The sequence below is a fragment of the Rhamphochromis sp. 'chilingali' genome (genome assembly GCF_963969265.1).
Source record: "Rhamphochromis sp. 'chilingali' genome assembly, chromosome: 6".
Classification (NCBI taxonomy): Eukaryota; Metazoa; Chordata; class Actinopteri; order Cichliformes; family Cichlidae; genus Rhamphochromis; species Rhamphochromis sp. 'chilingali'.
The window spans coordinates 35607526-35628305 of NC_137933.1; the positions used below are offsets into that span (position 1 = coordinate 35607526).

At 39.6% G+C, this 20780-nt stretch overlaps 1 protein-coding gene across 1 annotated transcript in view; it reads right to left on the reverse strand.

Annotated features, from left to right (window-relative positions):
- Window positions 1-19751, reverse strand: part of LOC308398148 (insulin-like growth factor 1 receptor) — a 61266-nt gene extending 41515 nt beyond the window's left edge. Inside the window, exons 1-2 of the mRNA XM_080884604.1 lie at window positions 18776-19751; window positions 9477-10043 (exon numbers count right to left, since the gene is read on the reverse strand). Of these exons, the coding sequence (XP_080740730.1) occupies window positions 9477-10043; window positions 18776-18866 (658 nt within the window). The 5' untranslated portion in view covers window positions 18867-19751. The remainder of the gene's footprint in view (window positions 1-9476; window positions 10044-18775) is intronic.
- Window positions 19752-20780: the final 1029 nt, after the last annotated feature.

Here is a 20780-nt window from a genome sequence, read left to right on the forward strand (position 1 = left end):
TTTTGACTGGTCTTTCTGTTTGTCATTATTTCAGTTTATTTTGAAAAATTTCAACAGGCTCTTCAGCTTTATTGTGAAAGGTTTAGAAAATAAACAAACGGATGCAGAGCCGCACGCTAGGTTTACAGTCATTGTAGCTAATGACAAGGTGTAAAAACAGCTGCTTTCCGTCCGTAGTGTGGTTATTTTTTAAATATAAGAAAAAAAAGAATTTAATATAGCCACTACAGTGACTATCAAAAAATGAAAAAAAATATTGCCGTAAACAGTTTATTTTGTGACACGATGAAACAAACGATATCATAATATGAAACGATAGACGTTTTCATATTGTCATCCGATATATATCGTTATATCAAACAGCCCTAGAATGAAATACTAAAAATATAGAACAATTACAGTAACGTAATATTTTGGAAAACATTACATGAGAGCATGTGTAGTCAACCATACAATATTATCAAAATTCTTCACTTATGATACAATATTATCGCACTTTTGAACATTTTGTTACATGCCAGTTATTGCAACACATTCCGATTTCTAACCTTTATTCAGCTTATATACGTCTTAAAAACAATAAATGTTGCCAAATAAAGCAGTCAGTCTGTTAGAGTCAAATTGTTAAATGCTGTCATTGTGTTACTTAAATTTTTAAGTCTTGGTTCAAACTGTATGATCAAAGACATTCCTTTGTTTCTGACCCCCTCCCCAGCCTGTTGAATGGTGGGGGACGCTATAGTGTTTTATTATAGGCATCCTAGGTGAAGGTTCTGTTTTCTTGTTTAGTAAACTTCCTGCCTTTATTACCCTTTGGTGAACAGGGGGTCACACAAATGCACCCCCAAACACAAACACACACACACACACACACACACACACACACACACATTTACAAGGGCCTGACACACCACAGGTGGTGTTACAATGGGTGGTGCCTGTGTAAACTGTAACTGTATTCAATAAAAAGGCTGCAAGGAAGGCTGTTTATTTGAAGTTAGCTAGTAAACAGGTGAGGAGCGTTCAGCTCCAAGAGCCTGGTTCCGACCAGCCTCCCTTGCTAGCAAGTAAAATCGATCAATTGCTGTTCGTCTTGTTTCATTAACGGGAATAAGTCTCTAAACCAGCGGGGCCTGTGGAAGCGCAGACCCAACACAGTCTGCTATCAGTCTCATATTTGTCTGCGATTGAATAGGGTAAATAGGCAAATAACATGCAATTTGTAATTGCAGTTAATTGCTGATAATACAGCAATGGGCCTGCAAAATTATATAAAGAATCACTTGCGCAAATATTGATTTTGATGATCCCATATAAAAACAGCAGAATGTTAAAAAATATAGTGATACAAATTCTAGGTTTTACTAGCCCACAATCATTTATTTTCCCCATTCATGGTAAGAAGTCAAAAAAAGTCTTCTCAAAATGTCTGTGAAATTGTGTCAAATAGTCTATGCCACTGCATTTTTGAGTCTACCGCTATAGGTCACCAAAGACAGAAACTTTCAAACTCTACAAACAGGTTTGGAAAATTGCTTCCATCCTTGATTTTTATCTTGATGTGCACATAAGCACATTCCTTTTGTATATATACTAATAATACTAACGCACAATGCACACTGCCTCATCAGGAGGGCATGCTAGCTTAAGGACTATAAATATAAACGCTCCAATACTGACACGCCAGGTACTGTAAACTAAGTTAACAACTGAATGAGCAGCACCGCTAAAGACAATCCTTCTAGTTTAATGTGTAATCCCCTCAGCCAGGGGTTAACAAAAGACAAAAATTCCTTCCAGTAAATCCCAGAAGTCCTACTTTGTACTTTAATGATGTGCTTTCATCTCCTCAGACCGTACAAAGCACCGGAAAACATCCCCCATGCTGTTCGATGTGTGAGAGAGTGTGTGGATTCGTGTGCTTGAGAGCGCGACTGAAACAACGTGTTTGCTTCCCAGCATGCTCGGACATGGCTCTTCTTTAGAAGCAGCCCATGAGTTATGAAGGAGACAAAAACACCCAAACCAGATTCCAAAAAACAAATGAGGAAGTAAACACAGGAGAATGCAGCCCCCCCCCCCCCCCCACCAAACTTTCCCAGAGAAGAAAGCAGGCTTTGAACCTTCTTTTCGCTGTAACAGTTTTATGAATGAGTTCAGTCTAAAGGCACGTCCTTTATATAAACTCTCTGAAAACAGGGTTGGCACTCTTCTCTCTCGTCATATATTGATCCCATGAATGACTGTGTCTGGAAATAAAATGCCTTTGAATACAAAGTGCTGGCACAACAGGCTTGTGAGCCAGACACATATTTAAACAATAGCTTCCAGATAAGATTACTGAAGCTTGATACAGGGCGTTATCACAGGAGACAAATCATGATGATGAAGTATGATCCTGTGTGGCCGCAATGTTTGCTGCTACAATTGCATAAACAGAACCAAGTTTTGCTCTATTTATTGCTACATACTATTAACACACAGGATTGCACGTAAAGCCTCTGAGCTGCAGGTAGTGGAGTGGCCAGACAACATGCTTGGTCAGCCTGCTCAACTACTCCAGCCATTGGCCTTCCTCACTTAATGAAGCCTAGCTTTACTACCAGCAGACTTTTCCAATAAAGTGCCTAATAAATAGCACAACACGCAGTCTCTGCAGTGAGAGCAGCAGTGCTCATGTTGTCTGAGATCAATTCTGTTTTAAGGCAGCGGCGGCAGCAACTGATGGCCCATTTGCCCTGGCTGACACACTCCCTCTGGAGCCTCTGGTAGACTACTTACGCATCTTTGCAGGGTCATTCGCCACCCTATCTTTAGTCTAGTTAACAAAAAGGCACGAAGATGCCAGCTGAACAAAAATACACAAGTCATGACTAAAAGTGTCCAGTTAGTCAGGTTCTGAAATATTGTTGCTGGGGGTAAACAGCAACTTAGATGCTTTGGAACATGAGTGGTGAAATTACCGGTAATTGGAAAACAACAGACTTTTCACCCAGACACCACGTTAAATGTGCTGGCACCAGTTAGCCAACAGTATAGCAGAGCAGAGGTCTCTGTCTGTCTGTGTCTGTGTGTTCTGCTCTGACCTCATACAGCTGCAAACAAGAGGAATGTGGCCCTGAGTACTAGCACTTCTTACAGTAGTGTTAACAGTGGTTTTAGCAGCAGAACTTGTAGTCTTTGTGGGAGAAGCAGAAGTAATAGTACTGGTTGTAGCAGCAGATGGTTTAGCAGCTGAAGTAGCAGTGGAAGCAACTTTCGCAGTGGCACTGGTAAATTAAGTACTGAGGCATTTAGGATTAAATTATTAATTTAAAAAAATATGCAGATACATTTGCTGTAGATACAGCGCGCACACGCACACACACACTTACTTTACAGCTGAGGTCTAGTAACAGCCACCTAAGTTTATTTTTCAACAGATTTTAACTTTTATTGTGCACCCATGAATGATCACGGCACTCCTACGCCACTGTTATTGTTAATAATGGTTGCGCAAAATGTAATGAAATGTACTCGCATTTTTAAGTCTTACTGACCATTCAAAGCACTTTAAACTACAAGTCCTTTTATGTTAATGTCACACTTGTGCAGCATTTTACTTTGAATGCTTTAATTTAGGGGTGGGTTTCGATAATCGATTTTCCGATTAAAATCGATTTTAGCTTGAACAAAGCGACATCGATTCATTAAAATCCTGAATCAATTTTTAAATATAAAATCGAGACACCAGACTCTCAGGTTAAACCTCACAAAACCAAACTGCTCAAAAAAATAAAGGGAACACTTAACACAATGTAACTCCAAGTCAATCACACTTCTGTGAAATCAAACTGTCCACTTAGGAAGCAACACTGATTGACAATCAATTTAACATGCTGTTGTGCAAATGGAACAGACAACAGGTGGAAATTATAGGCAATTAGCAAGACATCCCCAATAAAAGAGTGGTTCTGCAGGTGGTGACCACAGACCACTTCTCAGTACCTATGCTTTCTGGCTGATGTTTTGTTCACTTTTAAATGCTGGCGGTGATTTCACTCTAGTGGTAGCATGAGACGGAGTCTACAACCCACACAAGTGGCTCAGGTAGTGCAGCTGATCCAGGATGGCACATCAATGCGAGCTGTGGCAAGAAGGTTTGCCGTGTCTGTCAGCGTAGTGTCCAGAGCATGGAGGCGCTACCAGGAGACAGGCCAGTGCATCAGGAGATGTGGAGGAGACTGTAGGAGGGCAACAACCCAGCAGCAGTACTGCTACCTCCACCTTTGTGCAAAGAGGAACAGGAGCAGCACTGCCAGAGCCTTCTCAAATGACCACCAACAGGCCAAAAATGTGCATGTGTCTGCTCAAACGGTCAGAAACAGACTCCATGAGAGTGGCCTGAGGGCCCGACGTCCACAGGTGGGGGGCTGTGCTTACAGCCCAACACCATGCAGGACGTTTGGCATTTGCCAGAGAACGCCAAGATTGGCAACTTCGCCACTGGCGCCCTGCGCTCTTCACAAATGAAAGCAGGTTCAAACTGAGCACATATGACAGACGTGACAGAGTCTGGAGACACCGTGGAGAACGTTCTGCTGCCTGCAACAACCTCCAGCATAATCGGTTTGGCAGTGGGTCCGTAATGGTGTTGGGTGGCATTCCTTTGAGGGGTTGCACAGCCCTCCATGTGCTCGCCAGAGGTAGCCTGACTGACCGAGATGAGATCCTCAGACCCCTTATGCTGGTGCAGTTGGCCCTGGGTTCCTCCTAATGCAAGACAATGCTATACCTCATGTGGCTGGGGTGTGTCAGCAGTTCCTGCAAGACGAAGGCATTGATGCTATGGACTGGCCCATCCGTTCCCCAGACCTGAATCCCAGACGGATTCCGCAAAAAGACGTAAACACAAAGCGCGGACCCGACGCATCAGAATCTGTGAGCTGTCGGCGTTCTCACCCAACGGCACGTACACAGGCACGCTGCCGGTGCTGAAAGCCAACAGCTCACAGATTCTGAAGCTGCAGGTTTTGTCACTCTCCAACCAAAACTGACTGAACCAGCACCAAAAGAAGATCAAAACTACGCTTCACATAAACATCGTCATGAATTCCCTCTTACTTTTGCTGCTTTGCTTCCACCGCAATAAAAATCACAATTCCTGCACAGCTCTGTCTCTCTTTTTCTCTCAGTGTATTTCAAGAACAGTTTCCCATCTCAAATCTCCGTTTTCTATATTATTTGCTTACTTATTAACCACCAGTGTACCGTTGTTCACAGCACTGTCGGCCGCTGTTTTCTTTTCTTCTCTTTTTTTAAATGACTTCCAACAAGAAAGCCTAATTTCTGCTGTTCAATACCAAAGAAATTTAAACTTTTTTAAAAATTACGCCAAATTGCAAAATGCTTAGCTGCGTCTCTAATAAAACCTCTGTAACTTTGTTCTGCTTCACTTCAGCACCATCATGTAATGTTCATGTGTTGATTCTTTGTTTTCTTCTGTTTTTGTTCTACTGCAAAATATTTTTAAGGTTATCTACTATATAAAGCCAGGCCAGGAAAATCTCCTTCATGTTTTTCTGTGTTTTATCCTCAGTTACTTTGGCACAAAGGCATCTGCTATGATGCTTACACCTCTGATTAAGTCTCACAACTGTCAGTACTGATAAATGATCAGAATTATAATATTTCTAACTGTCTGAGTCAAAACTGAATCTAATCGAATCGTGTATCGAATCGAATCTGGACCTTTTGAATCAAATTGATTCTAGAAATCAGTGATGATACCCACTCCTACTTTAATTACTTTATGCATCACAACTTTTAATGAAATATAATTTACTTAGTTTTAAGAGTTTCAATCATTTGTGTTTTGTTAAATTAGTCTTCAAGTGTATAAATAGGCTGGTCCCAGAGTGTCTTAATAGATACATCCAAAGACAAGATAGTAATCACATTACTATAATAGGGCTGTTCGATATAATGATATATATCGGATGACGATATAAAAACATCTATCGTTTCATTTTACGCCATCGTTTGTTTTGTGGTGTCGCAAAATAAACTGTTTACGGCAATATTTTTTCATCGTTTCGATGGTCACTGTAGTGGCTATATTAATTTCTTAAAGTTCTCTCTTTCTCGTATATTTAATATAACCACACTACGGACGGACAAGCGCCTGTTTTTATGCGTTGTCGTTAGTGTGTCCGCTTGTTTATTTACCACATAAACCTTTCACAATAAAGCGCAAGATCCTTTTTTGATTTTGATTTGATTTTTGATTTGATTTTGATTTGATTTTATTGATTAGCATTCAAATTCAAATCTCAGTGAAAACAGTGAAAAAAACAAACAAACAAAAAAAAAAAAAACCAGTGAAAACAGAACAAAAATCTACCATAAAGAAAGAAAGCATGAGACAAGGCTAATCAAAAGGTATTGGCTGAAGCATTTGCTTATTACGCCAACCCTTTTCACAAAATATCTTTTTGTATGCAGCTCCTGTACACAGGGCTTGAAGAAAATAATAAAACAAAGCAAAAACCAAACAAACAAACAAACAAAGAAAAAAAAAACAAAGAAAAAAAAAAAACTTTCCACCTTAGATAAGTAACTACATCAAAGCAAAAGAATCAAGAGGTTATTTTTTTTTCTCCTTTTTGCTCTTTTCATTCTTGATTTATATATTTTTCTATTACTCTATTTTTAAACATGTTTTTAAACAAGGAAAATGAACTACACCTTTTTAAATCACTGTCATAACTATTCCACAGGTTAACTCCTCTAACAGAAACACATCTCTGCTTTATATTTGTCCTTATCTTGTTTTTTTTTAAAGAAATCTGTTCCCTTTAAGTCATATTGACTCTCTCTGACTTTGAACAGCTTCTGAGTACTGGGGCAAAGCAAGTTATTTTGTGCTTTATACATTATCTGTGCCATTTTATATTCAACTAAATCATAAAATTTCAGGGTATTCAGATTAATAAACAAAATGTTAGTTGGTTCTATATAGTTTGATTGGTTTATAATTCTTATAGCTTTTTTTTGTAACTTGAAAATAGGAAGAGTGTTCGTTTTATATGCATTACCCCATATCTCCAGACAGTAAGTCATCCTGTTGAGACTTTTCAAAATAAACTGAATCACGTGAAAGAGCAGATTATTTACGGATGAGAAGCAAAAAAAGAGCCGTCAGGTGCTAAAAAATAAACCTTAGACTCAAACGTTACAACAGACTTTTCCCTAATAAATACTTACAAAGAAAACAGCGGCCGTTAAAACTTAAGTCTAAAAATGTATGGTTTCATACAGCGTTAAAAAACTCGACTCCAGGTACACGACGCCCAGCTGGAAACACTTCACGCAAGTCGAGCTGCCCGAGATTCACAGAATTTACAGAAAATGTTAAATTTTTGTGATTTATATCATTATCGGGACGATAGATGCCTTATATCGGGATATGAAATTTTGGTCATATCGCACAGCCCTATACCATATAATATAATAGCAAAATGTCATATCGCAGATCTAAATTTGGACAACATTTTCCATAAAGGCAGCCCAACAAGGGACAATGGTTGGAAATTAGCAATAGCCATAAACTTTTGTGCAGTACATCAGTTTCATGTTTTATACTTTGACTATGTTAAACTGTACGGTCCCTTTTAAATAAAGAATTATTACTATTATTATTATTGTTATTATTATTTGTCTGATCTTTTCCAGCTCTTGCAGGGTCTCCCTCTTAGTTATCTGTGAATCTCTTTGTCCTCCATTGATATATCACCTAAAGACACCACATGTACCAGGTTACAAAACTTAAGTGGTGTAAGACAAGCTGAAGAGACCACAAAGTGCCTGCCAGCAGTTGAAATGTCACTTTAGGCATGTGCCGTTGGGCAGCGACAGTGAGCATTATGTGCAGGCAGCTCCAGAGTGTCCCTCCTTTAGTGGCTGGAGAAATGTGCGCTGCAGCTGGTGACGATAGCTCCTTCAACTAGAGAGGTTGGAGAACTGGTTCATGTGCCTGACCAGAACAAAGACTACCGCTGCAGTTTAAAGCACTGGACTTATTGATGCAACAAAACAAACATGGCATTGTTGAATGTGCGCAGACTTGATGTATAAAATATTACCCAGTGCCATTGTTCATCAGTGAACCTAATCTACTGTCCTTCATTTTCCTCTGCCCCTTGAAAAACAATATTACTATCTCCGAGTGAAGACAGAAAGATGGCCTTTTATCGGAAGAAACCTTATTGTTTCTGTACAGCGCGACACTTGATCTCCTCGCTGACTGTGCAGCTGGTATACTAAGACAAAAAAGTTGCTGACTTCATGAAGCAGCAGGTGGGGCGGCACATGGCCTTCCTGCAAGACACAACTTTAGACAGATTGCTTGTGGTAAATTTTCTAGGTCATCGTTCATAAAGTACTGAATGATAAAATTATCTTGTACTTTCTCCTTGTGTCTAATGCAAGAAAAGGAAAAGTCTCTAGACAAAGACAAAGACTGTCCATTTCTCAAGAGGAATGACAAACACCTCCTCCATCCACATCCATCCATCCGACACATCCTCCTCCAGCTCAGTTCACCTTCTGATTTCTTTCCCATCATGCCCACACGCTGTCAATCCAACAACTCACGAAGCAGGCCATGCGTAGATGTGCTTGTCAGAGATATCTGCATATGTAATTTACCTGTTTATGTGTCTATATCTCTGTATGTGCTGCGAATGCATTTGATGATCATTACCGTGTGTGCGCGCGCATGTATACAGGCGTGCTTATAGTCCAAGCGAGCCCAGCGACAGTTCTATGTCACAAGGCAGAAAACATCAACATGCTGAGTCTGCAGCAAGGCGCCAGTCACCAGGGAAACAATTCAGACAGACAGACACACACGCACACAGTCAGCCAAAACACATCGTCTGAAAAGCACCAGCAAAACAAGTCATCTAAAACGCTGCAGTCATAAACACAAAATTAAAGGCCGCCTTCGCACTCATCGTAACCGGAGCGGTTTAATTAAGCTCTGTAACATTTACTCCTTCACCTAGTGTTTTCATTTTTTAAGGCAGGTGAGAACTACTGGACCATACAAAACATCTGACTGCGATATGTGAGCTACTGTTTCTTTTTGGAAACATTTAAAACATTTTTCTAAACAAGCAAGTATACATTAGCATTAGACAGACTAGTAGTTCCTAAACCTTACACAACAAAACCATGGGCTGAGCCAAAAATGATGCCACTGTTGAGCTCTGCAGATAAACATCTGGGAAATTGTAATGCAAAGATCTGCAGACAAGTTAATCTTGCATAAAAACATCCTCCCAGCTTTCCTCCTTCTTTGCGTCAAAATACAATAAAGCAGTTAAACAGACAGGTTGGTAAATTCAAATCTACACTAATCAGACCAAAGGCTGCCCGGATGATATTTACATTTTAAATCCCTGATAAGTTTTTGTCTGTAACACTTTCCTTACCTTTTTGGCAATGATTGGAGTTCCAGCAACGGTAGTTATAATTGTTGTTGAACATGGTCTTGCTGCACTGGGGGTTGTTCTCCATGATACCTGGGCAAACATCACTGCACTCCTTCGACTGCTTGTTTCCAGCAATGTAATTGTTGAATTCTGCATCCATGATGAGGGACCAGTCGATGGAGTCCAGGTAACAGAGCTCAGGGTTTTTCTCAATACGGATGGCTCCACGGGTGATGTTCCTCAGGTTGTACAGGCCGATGTCCTTCAGGCTGGTCATCTCAAAAATCACCAGGGCGTAGTTGTAGAAGAGGTTACGACCATGAATGACAGTGAGGTTGGGAAAGAGCGTGCTCAGACTGTCCAGGCCGGATACCCGGAATAGCAGCAGGTAGTCTGTGATCATGGTCAGCTTGGGGAAGCTGAGGGAGCGGAAGACTTCCTGGTTGTTGATGTTGTTGTTTTTGTCACCAATGAGGAGGATCTGCAAGTAGCCCTCCACCACTGTGCAGTTCTCCAGACGCCTGAATTCAGTGATGTCATTGCCAATATCAATGTTGGGTCCACAGACTGCAGGGGAGGAGAAAAAACAAAAACAAAAAAAACCCAAAATAAAACATAGGTCAGTATCAGTTACATCGAAAAGTAAATATGTAACACCTCAGGTATTTCACTGCTATATAATACAGCTGCTCAACTGCAGCAAAAGGTATGATCCCAGTATTTTTCATTATTTATTATTTTACCATCATGCCAATGACAAAATTGTGAAAAATATGAATCTTATTGCAGGGAATTTCCTTGAATGTTAAATATAAATCAAATGAAAAACATGAGTGAGGTGGTTGTCCCAGTCTGAAGAAAATTTTTAACCATGAAAACATCTTAGTAATCAGAGCAGCTGAGCCATCTAGAGAAAAACGGAACTTCAACAACCTTTAAGTCTTTCCATAACTTAACCTACAGAAACATTGCGAGTTTTGCGTCTTTAAATAGATATAGTTGACCAGGTCAAAACTAAACTGGAAGTGACTCAAAAAGGCACTGCTGAGAGATGCAAAGAGGTCCATCTGATTATAACAAGATAGAAAATGAGGTTTGTGTCAGAATTAATGCAAAAGAAAAAAAAAAAGCAACTTTTATCCCAGCTTCTTCTTTTTTTTTTTTAAGAATATTTAGCAGAAGCCACAATTGCAACTAAAGCTGTATTGTGTCCTTTAATTTAAAGTTCTGGTCAGGAATCAGAACAATTTCGTCTTTACAATCGCATTCTTGGCTAAATCCAAACGGTCCTGCCTGATCTTTAGAAGCTAGACAACAAAACCTTGTTTAAAAATGATGGAGAATTCATAACTCATGGACCCACCCTTAGCAATAAATAGCTGTTAAGAATATCAGTGGTTTCCAGCTCTGCAATAGCGATACCTAAAGGTTTATCCAGTACATTTTTAAAATATTGACAGTACATTTGAGCCGTGCTGTTGCTGACAGAGTGTGTTTGCCTTGCAGCTCTCATTTCAATGGCAACTTAACATGGTGTGACAAAGTAAACACTTGAGTCACGTTCGATCCAAGCTTAGGTTAACAGTGCAATAAAGTTTTGATTGCACAGCGTTGAGGCTGTTGTTACACTTGCAGCCATTTATTACAACCACAGTATTTCGTTTCGCTGTATGTTTTTATCAACCCTTCGTAACGCATCAACATCAAAGGGTTAGAAACTATTCGACTATCAAAGACATCGTACATAAAACATGTACACCGTGTCAGTTGATCAAATACATTATGTGATAAAATAACTTGTCAAACAAAGGACATAATTAATGATGACAAGGTTTTACAAGTACTGTAGTAACATAACTCTTCATGAAACAAGAGTCTGGAACTACGTGAGGTGAAGCTGTGCTTCAGACCAACAGAATCATGATGACAATGCCAAAAACCTGTATTTAGCAGTTATAATGTTTATGACTTTCAAGATTTTTTAATCAGCTGCAAAAACATGTCATTTCCATCTGCAACACTATGTGTTGCACAGTGGACTTTGTATTTTGTACTATGACTTTACCTTGTCTGTGAATGTGCATTCACGGTGTACGGATTTTATAATCCATAATTTTGTAATGGTGTTCCTTCTTGGCCAGCTGTACCTTGACCAACAGATTTTAATCTCAAGAGAATTCCTTGTTTAATAAAAGTGAAATGAAATAAAATAAAACCTAAAGTAGCAAGAAATTACTACAAAAAGGCACTTTTGAATACTTTTATAGGCATTTATTGCCACTTTTGATGCTTCCTGAGATGAGATGTGACAGTCTGTGGAAACCTTTGGTCAACATGTGTGTGTTGAGTATGTTGTGCAAGGTACATCTAGAAACTTGAAGATTGAGTTCAAGGATGATGTGGTCCTACCCATGAGTACATGAAGTAGGGCGCTAGAAGTAGGTGAGCCAAGGTGGTGAAGTTAGTGTGACTAATGACAAACTGGGCATCCTTTGTACTTCTGTTCTGTTCTTTTTCTTGGCAATCATCTGGGTATACAATGCCCCTTTCCCACTATACACACAGTCTTTTTTTATTTAAATGCATTGATATCTTTCCATATAAGGTTTATTTATCTAGATATTTTTATATTTTATGTGAAGGCAATAGAAGAAGGACTAATCGATGTCAGTGTGATGTACAACTGTCTCTCAAACTCCTTGTGAGACCTGCACATTTTCCACACAAGCTGAAGATGACAACTAACCAACAACTCATTCAAGAGCAGCTGAAAGCAACGACCTTAAGCAACTGTTAATTACCCTTCCTCAGGTGCACCTATAGAAACCTTTCACAACTTCTAGATACATCTTGGTGACCCAAACATTCTGTCATCTGAACAAAACGGGGAGTGAGCATGGAACTTGTAGGAAAAAGTTAGGAGATAAGAGTAACAGGTTATATCCTCTGAGGGCACACTGACAATAATGGCAATCCATCCAGTGATCAGTTTCCTTCACCACTGTCTTCTGGGTCACCCCATTTTTTACCTAATTTGTGTGTCCTTGTTTAATTTCAGTGCGGTGTCACAGCATTTAATGCATTTTGGACTCATGTGTGTCCTTACAAGTTTCTCAAGTAGTTTCACCTTGTGTACGTGAGAGGGGAGAGGGATAAAGTAGAGCACACAGAGCTGTAGTGCATAAGAGAATAGTGCAAGTTCCCCTTAGCTTGTTAGCCTTTAACAAAAGTTTCCCCAACAAGTGTCATTTAGCTCTAAAACAAAGATGGACCCCTAATGCCTCTAACCCCCTAAAGCCGTGATCCATGTCTCGCCCTTTAGTATTCACTACATACACTAAGATGTAGTGAACTACATTAAAAGTATTATAACTATTAGAAGTATTTGCCAAGGTCAGAAGTGAAATGTTAGGGCTTTTGATCAAAGCACTGACAACAAAGGACAGCTGCCAGCCCCTCTGATGAGAACTAATTGCAAAAACATGCATTTATGTACTTTTATGTTCAGTGTAAAAATAGATTTGTTCACATTTGTTTTCTTTTTAACCTCTTGAGAAGTATTTTATTTACTGAGGCAGTCAGTGGGCTGATTCTTTTTAGACAAAGACAACCTCTAAACCAAACAAACTACAAAGTGAAGGATTTAAAAGGAGGCACTGTGCTGGAATCTATGTGGAATAAAACCGAACCAGCATGAGGCATAGTTTGGCAAAACAGGTGATGATCGGTAGACTGATTTTGCCTTTCCAACTTTTCCTCTCACTTTAGGTGTGCACAATACTTTGCCTCAAGCCCCACAGCACCCACAGAAACGCAGAGGCCATTATCACACATCACTGTGAGGAGGATTTAGACTTCAAAAAGCTGGAGGGCACTGAGTCATGGAAAACTCACACCAACCAGCTAACAGGTTGTCACACTGCTACTTACTTTACTGCTGGTCTATAAAGTTTTACTGTACGAAAGCAACACTGAGAGGGGGAGATCGTACATTCCCAGAAAAAGAACTATTGTTTTCTGAGTTAATACATTTTGTGGTTAAACATTAGGTCTGGTGCTACTTAAGACTAGAAAGGAGAGTTTTGTGTTGTTCTGTTTTTTTAAATCTACCATAAAAGCAAAGGTATGGCTATAACAAATGCATTGTTTCATTTTAAACATCCCTTCAGTTTTCTAACAAATCATGTTTTATATATGATTATCATAAAGAGTAGACAGACGGTGCGCTACAAAGTGATACTGAATAAATAACCCCAGCAAATGGCTCTCTGCAAAATGTCACAGGATCAGTTACAGACAGTACCGCCGATACCAAAATATAGAACTCTACAAAAAACATATGTGGTGTTTCTTCGCTCCTATTGAGGTGGAACAAAGTTTAATTTCAAAAAGAACACTATGAACCTTTCTGCTGGCAGAATGTCTTCCCAAACCACTCAATGCAGTTTAGTGGCATAGAATAATGTAATATTGGCAACACTGCAATAGCACAGTGTTCCAGGTTTTACTCTGACAATAACTAATCATTTACCTTTGAATGAGGACATTTATTTAAAGTTGAAATCACCCAAAATTGAAAAACTTTGCAATGAAACCAGATCCAAGAAAATCTGGATTTTCTGGATTTTTAATTCCTCAACTGAACAAATGCTCAGGTCATTAAAATCATTGTATGACACCATCACAATGCAAACTGCAGGCAAGTGATAAAATCAGAGCAAGAGCGTTACTTCCCTCCAACTGTAAGCCAACTACTTGTTGATAAAGATGGGTAATATTCCTGCTAATCTTTAAAAAAAAAGTACTTTTCACTTTGGATTATTAAGCTTTCCAAAATATGTTGGAAAATATATTAGTGACAATGTCATCCTACGTGATGTTTACAAAAGACTAGTCAATACAAGGGTACAAGTGAAACCAACATCTCCTGGATACAAACCATGAGCTACACACGGAGCTGGAGGTTTCTGTGAACTAAAATAAATACCTGAACTGAATTTGATTTTTTAGTTCTGTTTCAGTTAGTTTGAGTAGCTGGCTTCCTTTTTATTGTTTGAAAATGTTTCAGTTGTAGTTCAGCTTTTCATCAGTTTCAATGTTAATTTTTACAATCCCTATTTTAAGCTCTTATCTATCACAGTCATGATGATTGGTCCACATATAAGGCAAAGAGTCTGCATTTCATATTTTCAGCCATTTGATGAATACAAATTTATTAAAGCTTATGTAAATTAAACCCCACTTCAAAAATTATAATGAGCTGAGGTCAAAACCTCCTTTTTAATGCAGGAAAAATCTGTGGTGGTTTACTGCACATGCACACATGACTGGTCAATGTACAGTACCGGTAAAGGCACCAACCCTGTTAACTTATTTGACGGACATATACCATCTATGACAATCTGATAGATATTCTTTTTAATTTAAGTTTAGAAACTATTTTCTTTATCTTCCAGTTTTAGTGGAAACACTGTGCTTCCCTTAGTGTGTAGAGTTTAAGACCTCTCTAGGCAGGGCTTGAGGGCCCTTGGTGTGATTTAGAGCAGGAAGCGTGCTGCATGATCGTTATGTCTTTGTCTGTAATCTACTTGTCAGCAGGCTTCAGTGAGCCGCATACCTGCTAATACACTTCCAACACCCAGGACTGTAAAAAGACACACTGCCTGGTGACGTTACATCACCACAGGCGGCCTCATCAGTTCACCCTCTGTGGCCTCACTGCAGCACCAGCAAAGCCATCTTTCATGGGAACTGCTCCCATCCCGCTTGTGAAAAACAAAAGCTCGTGATCAAAATGTATGTTGTGCGCATCGGCTAAGTGAAAATACCAATAGCAGGTGTAGCAGCTTAATAACTCCCCCTCCCTCTCCTTCCACACTGACAGATTTTAAACAGCTGAGTACACAAGCCTATCTCTGCAGCTCTGATGAGCTTCCAGATCACATATTTACTTTTGATAACCTTTTCCGAGCCGCCTGCAGCATCCAGACTGTCCACAGACAATCAGAGGAAATCCACTAGAAGCTCCATGAGACAAGAAATAGGAAGCAATACAGGCCTCTGAGCTGGTGCTTCAAACGCTGCCACTAGACTGCAGCAAGTCTGTTTACTCCTCGTTTCCGTCCCGTTAGTGACAGACTGCCTGAGGGGCAAGCGTAGTCATAAATACTTTTCCACATGAGAGGCAAGGTGAGAAGAAACGTGATGGAAAGCTTTAAGAAAGAGATCACCGGTGACAGATAAAACTTGTTTGGGGTAATGTGAAAGCTCCGTCTGCAGCAGGACTTAATCAGAGCGGTTTGCTACCAATTAAGATTAAGGTGTTGCAAAGGTATGTCAAGCTTAAAATCTGAGTTTTACGTATATTATTTTATTTTGTTTTTATGGCTCTCTTTTTACCTGGTTAGTAACTAATGCCTAGCACATAGCCTTGTTCAGAGTTCTGGTTTAACATCAGCTGAAAGCACCACCTTTTCACCCTTACTTTTAATCTTTAGCATGCTCTAAGTGTGATACAGACAATCTATTCTGTTCATTCAAAGAATACATTATATGCAACCTTTTGAGCTGTGTCTAATTATTATCACATAAAGAAGCACTGCAGAAAAGGTACAGCCGTGCAACCTGACATGCACCTGACAAATGCCAACAATGACTCTGACTGGTTACAGCATAGGGTTAACAGAAGATTCCAGTTACATCATAAGTTACGATGCAAGTTACAGCATAAGTTCCAACTTCTGGTTACATTGTCAGACTGTCGGTGCTTTGTATGTTTGTTTGTTTTTTATTTATTTGCATTTCTTTCTACTCTGCTTTCATCCTCTTTCCTGTTCAAACCCACTTTTCAATCATCACCTGTCTCATCTACCTGTCATCACCGTCAGGCTGCGTGCTTTTGTTTTATGCACAACTTCGTGCAAGCACACCATATCCAAAATCCTTCATATTGCAAAAGCCAAACACCTAAGCAAAGGCAGTAACCTGAAATCCACTTCAGACCTGACTGTCATTTAACTGGATCAATTTTAAAGTTTGAGTGCTAATCTGCAGCTTTGTCATTAGACATTAAAATCCAGAACCCAGAGCCCTCTGAATGTAAAAATACATATATTCATGCATGAATTCACAAGATTTATGATTGCGCTCTTCCTAATGTTGGATCTGCCTCTGATTTATTTAAATATCCCACTGCTGAGTTTTTTTATTACCTTTTTCTCTTAGAATTTCTGATTGGCTTAAATGACTGAACAAGACATCGAACGCACCTTCTTTATGTGAACATGCACAGAGTTTGAAGTAGGAGGTTTAGGGTAACCAAAAACGTTATACCTGTTATCTCCAACTGGGTTTTTAGATTCTGTCAAACTAGCTAACACAAAGAAAGCCCTGCTATGCAGAACTTGCTTCATAGTACACCCTTCATGCCAGATGAACTTCAGTGCCATCTGATACTGTAAATCAGTAAAAAGGCTCAAAGTTAAGCCACACAAGGAATCTTTACACAGCTCCACACCAGAGTAAGAATAAATGCAGGACTTCGATGGGAGAACCTCTCTGCAGCTCTCAGGTTTGTCCTGTAACCAAAACCCCATAACACACAGTTCACAAGCTCCTCAGTCTTTCCAATCAACAGAACTTGGTCTGTGTTGCTTGTGAATGTACTTTGGCTTGTTCTATTTTAAAACCCAGACCCTGGTTAAAAACCCACCTAACCCAGCCCTCCCCAGCACGTCACCATGAATGGGATGAATCGGGAAGCCCAGTTTACAGTTTAGCTGGAAACATGGAAACGTTTCAGATGGCAACACATAAAAAAGAAATGTAGGAATATAAATTTATAGACAATTTAACTGCATCAGATTAAAAGGTTTACAAGCTGACAGAAGTCGTAAGGTTTATGTGCTCAACCGAGTTTTATTTATTGCGAAAAATCCATGCAGTCTGATTAGCGCTCCTTAAAGTGCTATCAACTTTTCATTAAAAAATATATTATAATAAAAAAAGACCCCACAATATTCTAATATTCTTATCTGTGGCCTCTTGTCGCTCAAATGATTTGTGTCTGGTATTCATGAAAGCATTTCCAAGGTCAAGGTATCCCCAGGTTTGTTTGACAAAGGAGAATAAATGACTGTACAGCGAGAGGGGAAAAAACAAAAAACCTGCATTAGTTTCACTCAGCCCCGAGGGAACATTACTAAAAATTACAACCTATATTGTGAATAACATGCACACAAAACATTGCCTAACTGAATGTAAGGGCCGTGTTTAACCAAGTCAGTTTCAGGTGGACGCCGTTTTCCTGGAAAACTTGAAACGTTAACGAAATATAATATGTTTACAGGAAATAAATGCTTGGGTGTGCTTCTTCTTTTTATCCTCTAAATGTGATATATGATAAGCTATATAAAAGGTGAGATCTTGTTTGTTTTTCTTACCTGAATGTGAAAATATTATTTCTCAATTTTAGAGTCAAACTAAACTAAAAATTACATTTTAAAATTCCTAACATTCCACTTGTTTGATGGGGTTTTATATTGGCATACCTCCACTTTGTTTGTTCTGATTCATCATGCTATGAGTCACAGCGATGTATTTAAAAACAAACTAAATGAATAGTCATAACGCTGACTCATGTTTGTGATGTAGTTAGAAACGCCAAGTAAAATATTAAAACGATCTATTATAGTCACACCAAAAAAAAAAGTTTTCACCAAGAGTTAAAATTATATTTCCTTTTGTCTCATAAAAATATGTCAAGGTGTAAAGCGCAAATTCCATGCAATAAGATAAGTGTCAGACAGAACAAGATAAAGTTTAGTTATTCCAAAGTTGGAAAATTGCCTCTAAAATAAATTCGACATAACAAACTAGCCTACATATGTAGAAAGCCCCCAAAAATCTCTCAGTGACTTAAAAGCCCATTTAAAGCCCAAATAAATACAACAACTTAAGATAAATAAATATATACACCGCAAATTTAATGTAGAAAAGTAAATCATGATCTATTAGACCGAAATAATGCAAAACTATAGTGAAACCATAAGTGACATTCCATATTTTTTTCGTTTCTAGTAACAACACCTGTTTTTCACTTTAAATGCATAAAAATAATGTGCAAATAGCGGAAATAACACTCTGCTTACACAGTGCAGTATTACATGTGCGATATTTACAGTAAAACACTGTTTTTCGGGTTAACAAAAATGACCCTTTTCCTCGTGTTTGAACACTAACGAAGCATGGAAAAACACAGTTTGCCCGTGTGTGTAGTAGCGTAGAGAGGCATTACTTACTTTCTGCGGTGGCGGGCCGTAGGCAGGACGAAAGACCCAGCATCAGACCCCAAAACAAGGTCAAGCGGCTCCTTTCCTTTCGAGACCTCATCCCCGAATGAGTGAATCACACTTTAAATCCAGTAAATAAATATGCTGTGGGAAGGAAACGTGGGGAAAACCCAGTCAGAGTTATCAAAACGCCTTTTAAGCTCCAGCCAGCACCTTTTAGCTGTTAGCCGGCTAATGGAGCTAATAGCTACTACAAACAGGCTAGCAGGATTGCACTCTCACGTTTCCTAACGGGAGTCCAGTCGTGCTCCAAAAAAAATAAAATTAAAAAAGCATATATAGAGAGCGATATCACCGATTTAGTCCCGAGGTCAGAAAATATGTATTCATAGTTATTCTTCTCTTGGATAGCGCCGCACTGGAGAATATAAGACCACTGTATCTAAACTAGCGGCGGGGATTCCTCTGTAATCCGCATCTTCACACTCCATATCTGGAGGAAAAACCGTTCACCGTCCCGCTGCTGTTGCTGGAGGATCCTCAGGAGGCAGAAAACGGGTCAAACCTCCCCTAAAATTGGGATGGACCGAGATGGACTGGGGGATACAGTAACATATTCCACTTGTACAGTGCTCCGTTAAGTAAACGGCACGGCGTTTGTTTCGAAATATCCAGGATAAAATCTGGCTTCAGACCGCAGCCTCCTTCTTCTTCTCCTCCTCCTCCTCCTCCTCAGCCGCTCATCATGCACACACGCACCGCGTTGTTGTGGTAATTCACCTTCATACCAGCGGGCTAAAATGAATATTTGAGCTTTTTGCTGCGGTTGAGGTCAAATTCTTTGGTTTTCTAACGCCCTCGGTCGATAGATAAGTGAGCGGTTCGCGCAGTTACATGGAATAACTCACAGGTACGCGCACACACACACAGTCTCCTTCGGTCAGTCTGCAGTCTGCCGTGTTAGCCGTAAACACGGCGCCATGCGTACAGATCGTATATGCATCGTGTGATGAATCACTCCGCCTCGGTGAAAGAGGGCGTCGCTCTTACTGCAGCTTTGCCACCATGGAGAGCAGTTACCATAGTGACTGCTGTGGCGCTCATTGGGAGAAATCCTCAGTTTTTAACAGTTTCGAGCATCTTTGGTCGAATTAAGCGTAAAACTACATACACTGCACACCCTATCGGATTATTTTAAGTGCATAATATCCACACAAGGCGTGTTCGTTACGCTATCATTCTCATCAAACACGGCAGCATGGATATAGCATGGGAATAGCGGGTCTCTGAAGAAAAATGGCTTTACAGGGGGATGCAATTATTCGTTGGAGCTTCTATTTAAAAATCGGATGGAAAAATGTAAACAGAGTGAGACCTCTTGTCACCTCTCGGGGCACCGCCGTAGCGACTACCTTTACGATGATGAGGTATGAAGGAAATCAGGGATACTGATCCAGGATCAGGATTGTTTTCCGCTCAAAAAACACAGTGGAGGGCCAGCTATACAATGACCGTGTCTGTCTGCACGATTGCAGGGGTGTAGTTGTAAAGGGGGTGCGCAAAAGTGCACCCCCCCTTTTTTTAACAGTGGCGTGCCAACAATTTGTGACCAAGCAGTGCAATATGACACAAATGTAATAATTTACAGAAACGGTATCTTACCAAAGGCTGGACTCGGACTGCAAATATGATACTTGTTAACTGGCTTATAAATTTTGCATCCGTTTTCCCATGTTCCCTAGGATGCAACAAAAGATAAGCTCATAAAGTGCTTAGCCTGCTAAAAGATTTCTAAATCTACCACTTTAAGTTTGCACCTTAAAGAGGATTTCCATTTACAGTGAACACAGCATGCTGTTTCTGTGGTCTTCACTTGACCCTCATTAAGAATCAAATTATCACAAGGGAAGAAAACATACACTTTTTTCTGCCATGTTCTTACTGCCATTGGTACCCAAAGGAAATAATATTTGTGTTCCAAAAAAACCCCACAGAGTTCAAGCTGTTTATTCTG